At 36.1% G+C, this 13,046-nt stretch overlaps 1 protein-coding gene across 1 annotated transcript in view; it reads left to right on the top strand.

Annotated features, from left to right (window-relative positions):
• The first annotated feature begins 4,118 nt into the window (after nt 1–4,118).
• Nucleotides 4,119–13,046, top strand: part of LOC107743596 (pecanex-like protein 2) — a 22,181-nt gene continuing 13,253 nt past the window's right edge. Inside the window, 18 exon segments of the mRNA XM_016556926.1 lie at nt 4,119–4,430; nt 5,074–5,273; nt 5,417–5,531; nt 5,762–5,798; nt 7,269–8,324; nt 8,395–8,539; nt 9,796–9,938; nt 10,058–10,136; nt 10,253–10,388; nt 10,552–10,694; nt 10,789–10,942; nt 11,029–11,061; nt 11,160–11,331; nt 11,427–11,497; nt 11,499–11,538; nt 11,650–11,741; nt 11,922–12,031; nt 12,186–12,297. Coding sequence (XP_016412412.1) covers nt 4,278–4,430; nt 5,074–5,273; nt 5,417–5,531; nt 5,762–5,798; nt 7,269–8,324; nt 8,395–8,539; nt 9,796–9,938; nt 10,058–10,136; nt 10,253–10,388; nt 10,552–10,694; nt 10,789–10,942; nt 11,029–11,061; nt 11,160–11,331; nt 11,427–11,497; nt 11,499–11,538; nt 11,650–11,741; nt 11,922–12,031; nt 12,186–12,297 — 2,991 coding nt within the window. The 5' untranslated portion in view covers nt 4,119–4,277.

Raw genomic sequence — 13,046 nt, 5'->3', positions numbered from 1 at the left:
TTTTTCGTTACTGAATGAATCCACGTTTTTGAACGAATCGAGTGACGAGTCACGTGTGTTTGCCATTCATAATCAGATGAAACTACTCCACGCATTCACACAGACACACAGAACATGCAGACTTATGGCGCTTTTCCACTGTGTGGACGTGGTACGACTCGGCTCGCACGGTTCAGTACTGCACGGCACGGCTCGGCTCGGCACGGTTTGCGTTATTAGCGACATGCACTGACTGGTTGCTGTAACATTTATTTCTGTTGTTTAAAGTAATTAAGTAAAGTTTATTTATTATTTTATAGACAGGAGCCTTGCATTTATAAAAATATTAAGTAAATCCTACTATTTACTGAAGTAAATAAGTATTTTATTATGTTTTGATCGAGATGTCCCATTTACTTAGTTTTATGAATATATATTACTCCCTATGATTATGTAAACATTGCTAATTTCTTTTTGATTAATAATCACATAAACTGTATTCATTTTGTCTCTACCAGGGGTTCTCAACTCTGGCCCTCGAGGTCCACTTTCCTGCAGAGTTTAGCTCTAACCCTAATCAAACACACCTGAACAAGATCATCAGGGTCTTCAGGATTACTAGAAAGTTACAGGTTGCTAAACTCTGCAGGGACATGGACCTCGAGCGCCAGAGTTGAGAACCTCTGGTCTATACCTTTATCACAAATCACACAACTAAAATACAATTCAACTCTTTATTTTTCCAACATTAATAAAAGTGAATCAGTCACATTCACATGACCTACTAAAGTCTGGACACAAGTTTTTAAAGGTGCAGTAAAGCCTCATAAAAAAGTGCCATTAATCAACAAAACATGTATACCTCCACTGGTGATATTTGGTCTATTGAAAATAGAAAAAAATAAAGCATGACTGTATGCTACTTCAAGTGTCTGCTGTTCTGTAATACAATTTAATCTCCATTACCAACATGAACTGCATTTGCAGCACCATACACAGTTTCGACCCCAGGAGGTAGAAGTTTTAACCTGACAGAGCTAGGTAGTATTGATATAACCAAAACTGCATCTACCATGAAAACCATCAGTCTGTCTTCCTCCCCACACCTCAAGTGTCCACTGTATTGGCTCGTCGTCAGAGTTAGGTCACCTTGTAAATAAACACACAATTTGTGATATTAAAACAATGATCTAAAACATTTAACCACAATTTTATATTATGCAGTGAAGAATGGGTAAAAATAACAATAATGTTATATCATGCAAGTCTATGCATAGATTTATACTTGCCTGAATATGAGAATTAGACCAATCACTCCTTCTGTATGCTCATCAACTTACACTCGGGCTTATTCTGCAGTGAATCCAAAGCCTTCCTGTTGATAGAAACATGTGTTCATAAGACTTTGCTTTTTAACCAACAAATTACAGATTGTTTGAGCAAAAGAAAAGTTTTAACTGACAAGACTGGACTGGAATTAACTATAATTAAGTTGAATACCATCATAAAGAAGCGTAAAAACACTTTTACTAACACTTTTCAAAATTAGTCCTATAAAACATAATCGCTGGTGGCAACAGGTGCTTTAGGGTTAGGTAGTATGTTAGCTTAGCATAGCGACAAAACACGACAATTAATGAGATTACTACAATGTTATTGCTCTAAATTCTCTCTATTACGTCAGTCGAGTGTTTGAAAGAACAGAAATTGTTGTTCTCCTTGATTTTTAATATTACAAGTAGAATTTATGATGATTAATTTAATATATTTTACAACACCACAATTTTTTTTTTCAGGTGTCAACTATGATGCACACCTTTTACATTTTTAATATTTACTATAAAACTGTCAAAATGATATGGAAATTTTGTTTGTTTTGAAAGTTTGGGCAAGTTCTGCAAACACTGTTCTGAAAAATGCAAATATACAATAATAAATCTGCAAACATTTTATATTAACTTACTGGCATCCGGCTGCCAGTATACGGTTATATTCACAGCAATGTCTTATATATAGGAATGGACACACACTTTACAGTCACACAATCAACTTTTTTATGACTGTAAGTCATTCTCCTCAAATGCTTTTGAGCCTTAAATTTGCGTTTGAGCCCATTCGGTTGTAAAAAGAGTAGCAATTTTTACATATGATTTACAGTTTATTTGAATAAATATAAAAAATGTAAAAGGTGTGCATTATAGTTGACACCTAGATGAACACTTTACAGTTGTTTTTATGACTATAAGTCATTCTCCTCAAATGCTATTGAGCTTTAAATTTGCGTTTGAGCCCATTCGGTAGTGAAAAAGTAGCATTTTTTACATATGATTTACAGTTTATTTTAATAAATATCAAAAATGTAAAAGGTGTGCATTATAGTTGACACCTAGATGAACACTTTACAGTTGTTTTTATGATTGTAAGTAATTCTCCTCAAATGCTATTTGCAAATATCGAACGTCCAACGTCAAGCCAACTTGTCCAGCTATAGACAGGCTCTAAAAGCTGCCAGGGCCGAGCATATCCGCAAACTCATAGAAAATAACCAAAACAATCCAAGGTTTTTATTTAGCACAGTGGCTAGATTAACAAATAACCAGACGCCACCCGATCTAAATATTCCCTCAGAGTTTAATAGTAATGACTTAGTAATGTTGCCCCTTGGTAATATTATTAGAAAATACGGGATTAGTTTCCACTGTTATGCTGATGATACTCAACTATATACCTCAACAAGACCAGATGAAACTTCTAATTTGCTATAAGTTTGATTGCAACATATAATAATTGCTGTTAATAGTGTTCATCGTCTGTTTGACTACGTCTTTAATTGATTTTTCCGTACATTTCTGCCATATGTACATTAACTGAAAGTCAACACTGATAAGCTACAACTAAATATATTGTAGAAACTTAAATTTCTGTGAAGTTGCTTGCAATGATTTGTATCGTGAAAAGCGCTATACAAATACATTTGACTTGACTTGACTTGACATGTCACAGTTTTATGTCTGGATGTCCTGTACAGAGCACATTCTTCAGGGCTTTCCAGAGATACCAAATGATTGGATGTTTCACCATGGCCACTCCCTCTCCTTGGTTTTTAAAAATGGCTGACATTAATTTAGTGATAAAATTGTACATCCTTATAGAAATATGATAATATTTTGTAATTATAATTTAAATCTGATTAATTTTCAAATTGTTTGTCATAAATCAACATCTCAGGAAAATGTTATGGGGTTTCAAATCAAAATATGACTTCCTGTTATGAAACAGGACATAATTTCATACATGTCCACTGCAGAGGACACCAGGACTAAAAGCATGTTTATTATGCATTATGGGAGACAAAAGAATTGAATAGGAAAACAAATTTCTTATGAAATATTAGATATTATTATGAAAATCTGGCCAATTACTACTCCCATTATTACACTTCTTTTTTCAACATGCTGTCCCAACAGCACTTTAGCAGGCAAATTAGATACAGTGTATAGATAACATTGTGCTTAATGTGAAAACCAGTTTATGGCATTTTTAAACATATATTGCATAAAGCAAAATGGTATATCAAATCATTTTGTTATATATTTTATAACATAATGAGAACCATCCTTAAACAAAATTTGGAATAAAAAAAATCCTGAAACCTAAAAATTGATTGATTAAAAAAAAATGTCCCATTGTTTTTGCCTTTTCATGTCTATTCTTGTCATTTTATTTTTTAGAAAAACTGAGTCCTGGTGTCCTCTACAGAGGACATAGCATAACATATGAATAAAATATCAATAAATATAAATTTTTCAAAAATGTTATTTTACCATTTTTTTCTTATGCTCTAAACAATAAAAATACTAAAAAAAATACTAAATTCACAAAGCTTTTTATTTCTGGTTCTCATGAGGATATAGCTAAGATAAAGACAAGCACAGACTAGCGTTGTCATACTGAGTCCTTTTAGCGTGTGCGTTATCTGACCTGTTTTCCCCGAGTCCAGCACTCTCTCCTTCTATGTTCTCCGCCGTCGCTCCAGAAACTAAACGCACTACAGCTGAACTTCCTGAATCAGTCCCTTCCTCCCTCCTCAGCGCTCGCACAAAATTAATGCCCTTATGCTGGGAAATAGGGAACCAAGGCGTGGACGATGAAAAAGAAAAGTAAACGGCTTCGAAGAAGGATGTAGAGGCGGCTTCTGTAAATATGTAATCGCGCGCAGGGGCGGCGAGTCGAGGACGGCAGCGGTGTGAATTTGCAGCTTACAGCATGATATATCTGTAGCGACCATTGTTGCAAAAATGGGCTCTCAAGTAGTGCAAACGCTACGTCAGGGAGTCTGGGCTTCACTGACCGGCGGATGGTATCATGATCCAGAGCAGAATAAATTCAACAATTCATGTCACCTGTATTTATGGATGTTTTTGCTCATACTTCCATTATCTCTTCATTTGGTGAGTGATACAATGCCGCAGGCCGCAGATAATATGTGTTCTGCAAATATGAATCATTCAGTGCGTTAGAGCGGCAGAAACCTATTTCTCTGAAGAGATCAAATTGATTCACGCGTTAAATGTGTTGTATATTAAATACATTTTTGGTGCTTGTTTAGTGCTAGCACTGTCGCATTTTTCTTCTGCATAGCCCCCTGTACAGGTGATGAACGCATGGCAGCCTGTGTCAAAGCACTGTTTTGCATTTACAGTAGATGAGACATTTTCACTTAGGGGTTTACTCACTTTTGTGGCCAGCGGTTTAGACATTAATGGCTGTGTGTTGAGTTATTTTGAGGGGACAGCAAATTTACACTGTTATACAAGCTGTACACGCACTACTTTACATTGTAGCAAAGTGTCATTTCTTCAGTGTTGTCACATGAAAAGATATAATAAAATATTTACAAAAATGTGTGGGGTGTACTCACTTCTGTGAGATACTGTATATGCATATATATTATTGTTTTTGTCAGTGGTCAAGAAATTACAAAAAAAGAGAGAAAATAGAGATAATAATAATAACAAATCCAAACATCTAAAATGATATTTTATAGTTGATTTATCTATCTTCAAATGTGTTTTCTATCTCTTCCTTCCTCAGGCTCTTCCACCCACCACTACTACCCTCAGTATCTACTGCACATCAGTGACAGTTTTCTTCATTGTCATTAAGATGGTAAATTATCGCCTCCATCTGATGTTTAATCAGGGCGACATTGTAGCCCAGAATAGTGTGCCTGACATCAGCAAAGGTGTAGACAAGAAAAGCGATGCATCTGATTCCTGTCTTCCGTCTCTAAGGTAAGATCCAAAATCAGTTGTGCCATTTATTGATTTCATTGTTATTTTGCAGTGTCCTCAAAGCATGTGAACTCTACTGCCAAAAGTATTTTGATATATTTGTCATGTAACCAGGCTAAAGTCTGAATCATTTTAATCTACAGGAAGAGCAGCACAGTTCCTGACAGTGTTGCCATATCTGTATTGACCAAAATCAGACCAAGTCCAGTAATACAAGTCACAGTGAAACAGACTGAAACAGACCCTGGACTGATTGGAGTGAGTAATACTTTCATGAATTTATGTACCATAATTATTTACATTTACTTTGCAAAATATGTATTTTTACAGAATGTCACATATGTTAATGGTAATTAGTATAACAGAAAGCATCATATCTGCTTTACACAAATCTTGCAGTGGATTTTGTTATGTGTAATATTTTTTTACACTTTAATTATTATTATTATTATTTTTTTTTTGTTAACCTGCTTTACAAAACTGTGAAGGAGTGTCCAAAATCTGAAGAGCTGAAGAATATAGAGGGTATGTACCAGCTTTAATTAGCACTGGCCTGGTTTCACTGCAGTGCAAGAGATCCTCACAATTCTGGGAACATTCTGTGCAGATACATCACTGTAAGTTTTCGTCACAGAGCCTTGCATATGAACTGAGGAATAACTTGACCACTTTCTATCTTGCCTCAGTTGCACGTCACACTGAGTGTGACATCCTGCCAGGACCTCTCAAAAAGAGCTGTCAGACAGCTTTGTCAGAAAGCCCAAGTGAGGGTCTCCGACTGCATCTAAAACACAGAGACATGCTTTAGAATATTTTATTGAATTTAATGAAGAAGTGTAAGTTGTTCATGTAACATAGTATATAAAGTTTATATATAAAAAAATTAATATAATTTTATAAAATACTTAAATTATATAGCAGTACATACAATAACTGTTTATTTTATGTAATTTGGTTAATACTGATCAGATTATCTTTGGTTTTGGGGTTTTATTCATTTTTCACCCAAAAATGAAAATTCTTTCATCTTTAAAAGCCCAAATTTAAAAATAATAATAATAATCACTGACTGTCATTCATTGAAAGTCCTGGTCACCAAAACTTAGAAGATACAAAAATGTTATAAAATGCCTTGAGCATGCATCATTTGCTAGAACAAAAACACGTTTGAGCTTCTGTGTTTACTAAATGTGACCCTGGACCACAAAACCAGTCATAAGGGTCAATTTTTCGAAATTGAGATTTATACATCATCTGAAATCTGAATAAATAAGCTTTCCATTGATGTATGGTTTGTTATGACAGGACAATATTTGGCCGAGATACAACTATTTGAAAATCTGGAATCTGAGGGTGCAAAAAAAATCAAAATATTGAGAAAATCGCCTTTAAAGTTGTCCAAATGAAGTTCTTAGCAATGCATATTACTAATCAAAAATTAAGTTTTAATATATTTACGGTATGAAATTTACAAAATATCTTGATGGAACATGATCTTTACTTAATATCCTAATGATTTTTGGCATAAAAGAAAAATATATAATTTTGACCCATACAATGTATTTTTGGCTATTGCTACAAATATACCCCAGCGACTTAAGACTGGTTTTGTGCTCAAGGGTCACAAATGTTATATGTTCTATGTATGTGTGTCAGTCATTGTTTGGATGTAAAATCTATTCCTTCCTTGACTCCTTGGAAGTTTTGGATACCTGGACTTTCAATGAAGGGGCAGAAATCTTCAGTAAACAGTTTTTCAGTTTCAGTAAACATCTTAATTTGTGTTTCGAAGATTAACTAAAGTCTTATGTAACGACATTAGGGCGTGTAAATGATGACAGAATTTTTTTATTTTTGGTTGAACCATTTAAATCAGTTGGTGATATCAACCAATGGGGTTCATCATCTGGTAGCTATTGAATTCAATTCTTTCATAAACCATATGTCCATTTGACATTTTAAACATGCTGTTTGTATACTAACTGGCTTTTACAGGTCAGAGTGATGAACGATCTAGGCCAGAGGCGGAGGAGCGACTCACCCCTGAGGATGTGTTCAGTCCCAACACTGACCAGTCTGCCCCACTCCTGCAAGGAGAGCAGATTCCTTCAGCCCACAGGGACAAAGCTGAGGATGATCAACCACCTTCCCTTGTGAATGAAGAAGACAGTATAGAGGAGAAAGACAAACCCCCAACCGACCCCAACAACAATAATACCTCTCTAGAAATCACACGAGATGCCAACGATGGAGAAATACCTGAGGAGAATTATTGCTCAGATGAAATTGCCGTGGTGCTGGTTGACAACTCGAGTCCCTCGGCCCACCTGGACGAGAGTGATACGGTGAAGATCATAATCACAATGAGCTGTGACCCACAGATGGCAGCCGAACTGGAGGAGTCCGTCAAACAGAGCATCTTAGAGTCAGCTCAGTCCCACCTGGGAGAATCCGACTGTCCTGTCAAAATTCCTGTCATCACCTTCGATTCGCCTCACGAAGTGGAGGAACCCTCTGCAGGTGATGAAAAAGAAGGTACACCTGTTGCAGGAGACAGCTCTGTTCAGGAGAAGTCCGAACATCAAGACAGTCTTCTTGCCAAAGAGCCAATCAGTTCTGACTCTGCTCAAGAATACAAAGAAATAGAGAGCAATGAGCTTGAGATGCCCAACCTGAGCCCCCAAGTGACCAATAACAGCTCCTCAGGCATTGATGTGAACTCCCACACTGAGGAAAATGACCCAGCTGAGCTTAAAGTGAATGTTGATGGATTCTTGCAAATTCCGGCAGTGTATATGAGGTGGACTCGGAGTGGAAGATCACATGCTAGGGGACTCAGTATCGACAGTGGACGAGACGCTGTCCTCATTAGCCATAGAGCTAAAGATAAGCTCGGTTCAATGACCTCCTCTAAATCAGACTTAGAAGCCAAGGAGGGACAGATACCCAATGAGTCCAACTTTGTTGAGTTTGTGTCTTTGCTGGAGTCTATCAATAGCACCAGATTTGGGGGAGGAAATGAGGCTGAGAAGGAGAATGAAGAGCGAAATGGTGAGTGCTGATTTATGCATGACACTGGATTTAATAGCTTTACTCAAACTAATGGTCCAACTCTTTTCAGAGCAAAGTATGATGGTGGAGAAGAACTTGGATGTGTCAGAATCCAAAGGACAACAACAGGAGCGTCCAAATCCCCCAAACAGTCTGGCTACAGACACAATGAAAACCATTCCAGAAACTTTCATTCCTATTGTCTCTCCAGAGAGGTGGGTATTATTATACCATCTGGCATACTGTAAATTGCTTTGGATAAAAGCATCTGCTAAATGACTGCTGCTATTTACTTTCTTTTTAAACCTGAACGGAAGCATGATATTTTTTACAAATAGAGAATAGATTAAAAAAATTATTGTTGTTGTTGTTGTTAATAATAATAACAATAATAAAATATAATAATATGTACATACTGTACACATTACTGTTCAAAATTTTTGGTCAGTTGAACCTTTAAAAAAATTTATTATTTTAATTAGCAAGGACCGAGACACTAAAGGTACATGGTGATAAAAAAATGGGATGGGAGGAAAATTTGTATTTCAATGCTTTTGTATTCTCGTTCCCCTGAGAAACTATAGATTCGCAAAACTTTTGTAATGTAAATAATATAAGTTTGGAGGAAAAACTGTGTTTTTGCAAGTAAATGCAAAGTTTCTTGCAAGAATAAAACACTTCTGTGAGCGAATGCCAACATTTTTGCTAGTGAACGCAAAAGCATTGAAATATAATTTTCTTTTTCAAATAAATGCTGTTGTTTTGAACTGTCTATTCATTAATAAATCCTGAAAGCTTTGTAAAACTCGACATGGGAATAGAGGAGAAACAATAATGTACAGTATGTGGAAAATAATTTTTTTAACTTTAAACCGCATAAACACATTTCATTACACCAAATACACAAAATAATGTTCTTTTTAGCAGCATCATATGACCCCTTTAAGGGTTTTTCCATTGTTTTCATTTTAGTATTAATATAACATTATAATAACATGTATATTTTTACTTTTTTATTTAATAAGAAGAAACCAAACCAATGTATAGTTGACATTTGTGGCTTAATACTATAAAAAGCTATAAAAGTGTTTTCAGCTTGTTTATTTTCATCTAAAAATATGGCATGCAGTTGATTCAAACAATGGTATAAACATCATTCAATGTAAATTGTGATAATCGTAATTAATAATCGCAATTTCACTTTCAAGGGAATAATCAACAATTATGATTTTTGTCATAATCATGCAGCCCTAATTCAAATAGAAAACACTAACTTAACAAGTTATTACAATTTCACAATATTGCTGTTTTTACTGTATTTTTGTTCAAATAAATGCAACCTTGGTGAGCATTAGAGACTTTCAAAAACTAAAATTTCTGAATGGTAGTGTATGTACCCGCCTCATATAAAAAACAACAGTTATTAATACAAATTCACTTTTTATGGTTAACATTCTTTTTGTCCTCACAGTCCACAGACAGATAAGGAGAGGGACCCTGATTATGATTCTCTACCCTCACAAACATCCCAGTCGGAGAGCTCCATGCTTCAGGTCATCTGTAGACCAGAGGCCACATCCAAAGAGGAGGCTTACACATTTCACACTGTTCACAGTGAGTACAGTGGACAGACAACAATGACAGACACAACTGTAGTGCATTATGTGTAATGTCATATCTATCTGGTGTTTGTGCATGTAGAGCTGGGCTTTTAACATGTACAATATATACAGGAGAGAGACCTCGGAAACTGTACAATGAAAGAGCTCTAAACTTACCCCTTGGTGCCGAGCTCATCACGGGAAACATATGGTGCAGTATCCTATTCCACTTCTCTTTTACAATCACATCAATTAATATTAAATCAAAATTAAGTTAAGAATAAAAACAGCTGGAAGAGAGTTGTAATGTCACCATCTCTCCATTAGTGATCTCCTCTCCACATCCTCAAACTCTGAGGGCCAGGATGGGTTAGTGGGAGGTCCTTCTGAATGCCCCTTCCAGCGGCACATCCTTCCAACACGCCGACTCCAGCCCAGGAGAACCCATCCGGAAATCTTCCAGGTATAGAATCCCTTTTTTCCACATATTTAGCTGACACTGACATAACACAATAGAAATACATAGAAAGCATTGCTAGTTTGTTGTAGGATAGTTCACTCAAAATGTAATATTCAGTCACAACATTTACTCACCATTTGAGGGCTTAAATATTTCTCATGCACAGGAGGAGGACTCCTTAGATGAATCGTCCGAGACATCAACCCAAGAGAAACCTTCAAGAAAGCTGTACTACAAACTAAAGGTTTTTCCTGGGAAATGGGTGAACATATTGTACGATCGCCTAACCTTGATTGCATTATTAGACAGGTGAGTGTGACACTGAAAGTGTTGGGATCCTTTTTAGACATTGCATTGCTATTCAAATAACACAGGAACAGAAAGATGCGCATTGTTTTTGCAGGAACGAGGATATGACTGAGAACATGGTAGCTGTATTCTTAGCTTTCTTGGTGGCTTTTCTGGGGTTTGTGCTTCTAAATGAGGGCTGTTTCAAAGACATCTGGGTCTTTCAATTCTGCCTGGTCATTGCTAGCTGTCAGTATTCCTTGCTGAAGGTACCCCGTTCCTCATTTTACAGCCTGTTTTTGCTGAAAATGAATCTACTGCTTGGCTGCCTGCTAAAGCCTCTTATGTTTTATAGAGTGTTCAGCCAGATGCGGCTTCACCTACTCACGTGAGTTTACTAGAGAAGCATTCAAGTAAATTTCATATCATTTTTATTTTTAACAGGATGAAGAAAGCTGATACAAACAGCCTATTTTTTTTTTACAGGGCCATAACCAAATTGTCATCTACAGTCGTGCTGCATATTTCTGTATGTTCTGTGGCCTTATTTGGATTTTGGAGATAGTATTGAGAACACCAGACCTCCCTGTGTCCACCGTCTATGGCATCACAATAGTAACGTCAGATGCCCTTCAGTACCTGCAAGACATTATAGTCGGTATGTGATTTTCTGCATTGAAACATACAGTATGTTTGAAAAATTACAGATGGACATACATGTAGTCAAACTTGATGTTGATCTGATCTTTATAGGGTTTACCTACTGCTTTCCAGTAACATTCCTTCTTGGCCTCTTTCCACAAATCAACACATTTGTTATATACTTTTTTAGAACAAATCGACATGCACTTTTTTGGAGGTACAGGTCTGTATCCATGCAAAATCATTTTTGGACACTTTTTTGTCTAAACATAGATAAATAAAAATGCTTCTAAGTCAGAACGGGAGGAAACAAATGTTTCTGATTTCTGCTTAGCTGCAACTGGGTTCCCATCTGCCGTGTACTGCATCGTGCGGAGTCTTATAGCGCTATCTTTACTCTACGGATTCTGTCTTGCCGCTTTGAAGGTAAGATCTGTTGGAATTATGTATTTTGACAACATGCATTTAATCTGCTGGAATAAAATGATGCAGTATACTTCAAAAATGAGTAAGCTCATCGCTACTAGTTACTAGTAACTAGTTAATTTTTTAATGCAATACAAGCTAGATTATACGTTTGTAATGGCAATGGCATCTTCTGTGTAGGAGCCTTGGGATGAACAGCATATTCCAGCACTTTTCTCTGGTTTCTGTGCCCTGCTAGTGGTCCTGTCCTATCATCTTAGTCGACAAAGCAGTGATCCATCTGTGTTCTTGTAAGAACATTGGGCACTTTCCACAGATTATTTAGTTAGGAACATTTTGAACTGCTGCCGTACCTTGAAGTCCTCAAAATATGTCAATGCTCAGAAACCAAACACTGTTTGTAAGCACATATTTTTTTGTTTGTTTGTTTGATTTTTATCTCAGCTCATTGATTAAGTCCAAGCTGATGCCATCACTTGGACATGGTGAGGAAGAGGAGGAGGAAATATCTGCTGAGAGCACAGACCCTCTTCCAGAGAAACTCAGAGGCTCAGTGGTGGGTACCTTTATTCACTTAATATTCAGAAATGGTCTTTTATTTCACATGAGAATTGACAAGAGTAATCAGATGTACACTACTGTTCAAAGGTTTGGAGTCGAATATATAAAAGCAAAGCAAACGTTGCTTTGTTAACGTTAAGGTTTTGAGTCGAAGATTAAAAAAAAAAAAAAAAAGTTTTTGAAAGAAGCCTTTTATGTCTCTCATGTATTTGATTTAAATGATAGCTAAAACAGTAGTATTGCGAAATATTATTACAATTTAAAATAAGTGTTTTCTATTTGAATATACTTTAAAATGTAATTTATTCCTGTTGGGGATGTTCATTTCGGCTATTTTTCCTAACCGACAACCGACGCTCGTTAACCGATTATTAACCGTTAAGGGATGGATTAATTTTACATGCGCAAAAAGCAGCAAACAACAGAACATGAGGATTCACATGGTCTTCATATCACATCACGCACCTGCAGCGCTTCTGCGAGCGGAGAAAAACATAATAAAGCTAGGCTATAGGCCTATATATATAACGATAAATAGACCTATACGAGAAATATATTTTTACTTAGGCCTAAATAATAAATTAAGAAAACGAAAGTGTAGTAAAATCTGTGCTGTTAAGCGTTATCACCGTACCGCCGTGAATGATGTCATGCAAACCATTTTGTTTTACGTGAATATTGGAACACGAGTGAAGTAGGCTACATAATAAATAATATTTTGGCATTCAAATACATCGCGAATAC

Source organism: Sinocyclocheilus rhinocerous, unplaced genomic scaffold (genome assembly GCF_001515625.1).
Source record: "Sinocyclocheilus rhinocerous isolate Xijiao unplaced genomic scaffold, SAMN03320098_v1.1 scaffold677, whole genome shotgun sequence".
Lineage (NCBI taxonomy): Eukaryota > Metazoa > Chordata > Actinopteri > Cypriniformes > Cyprinidae > Sinocyclocheilus > Sinocyclocheilus rhinocerous.
The sequence above is the reverse complement of the archived record's forward strand: the minus strand, read 5'-3'. Positions and strand labels throughout refer to the sequence as shown.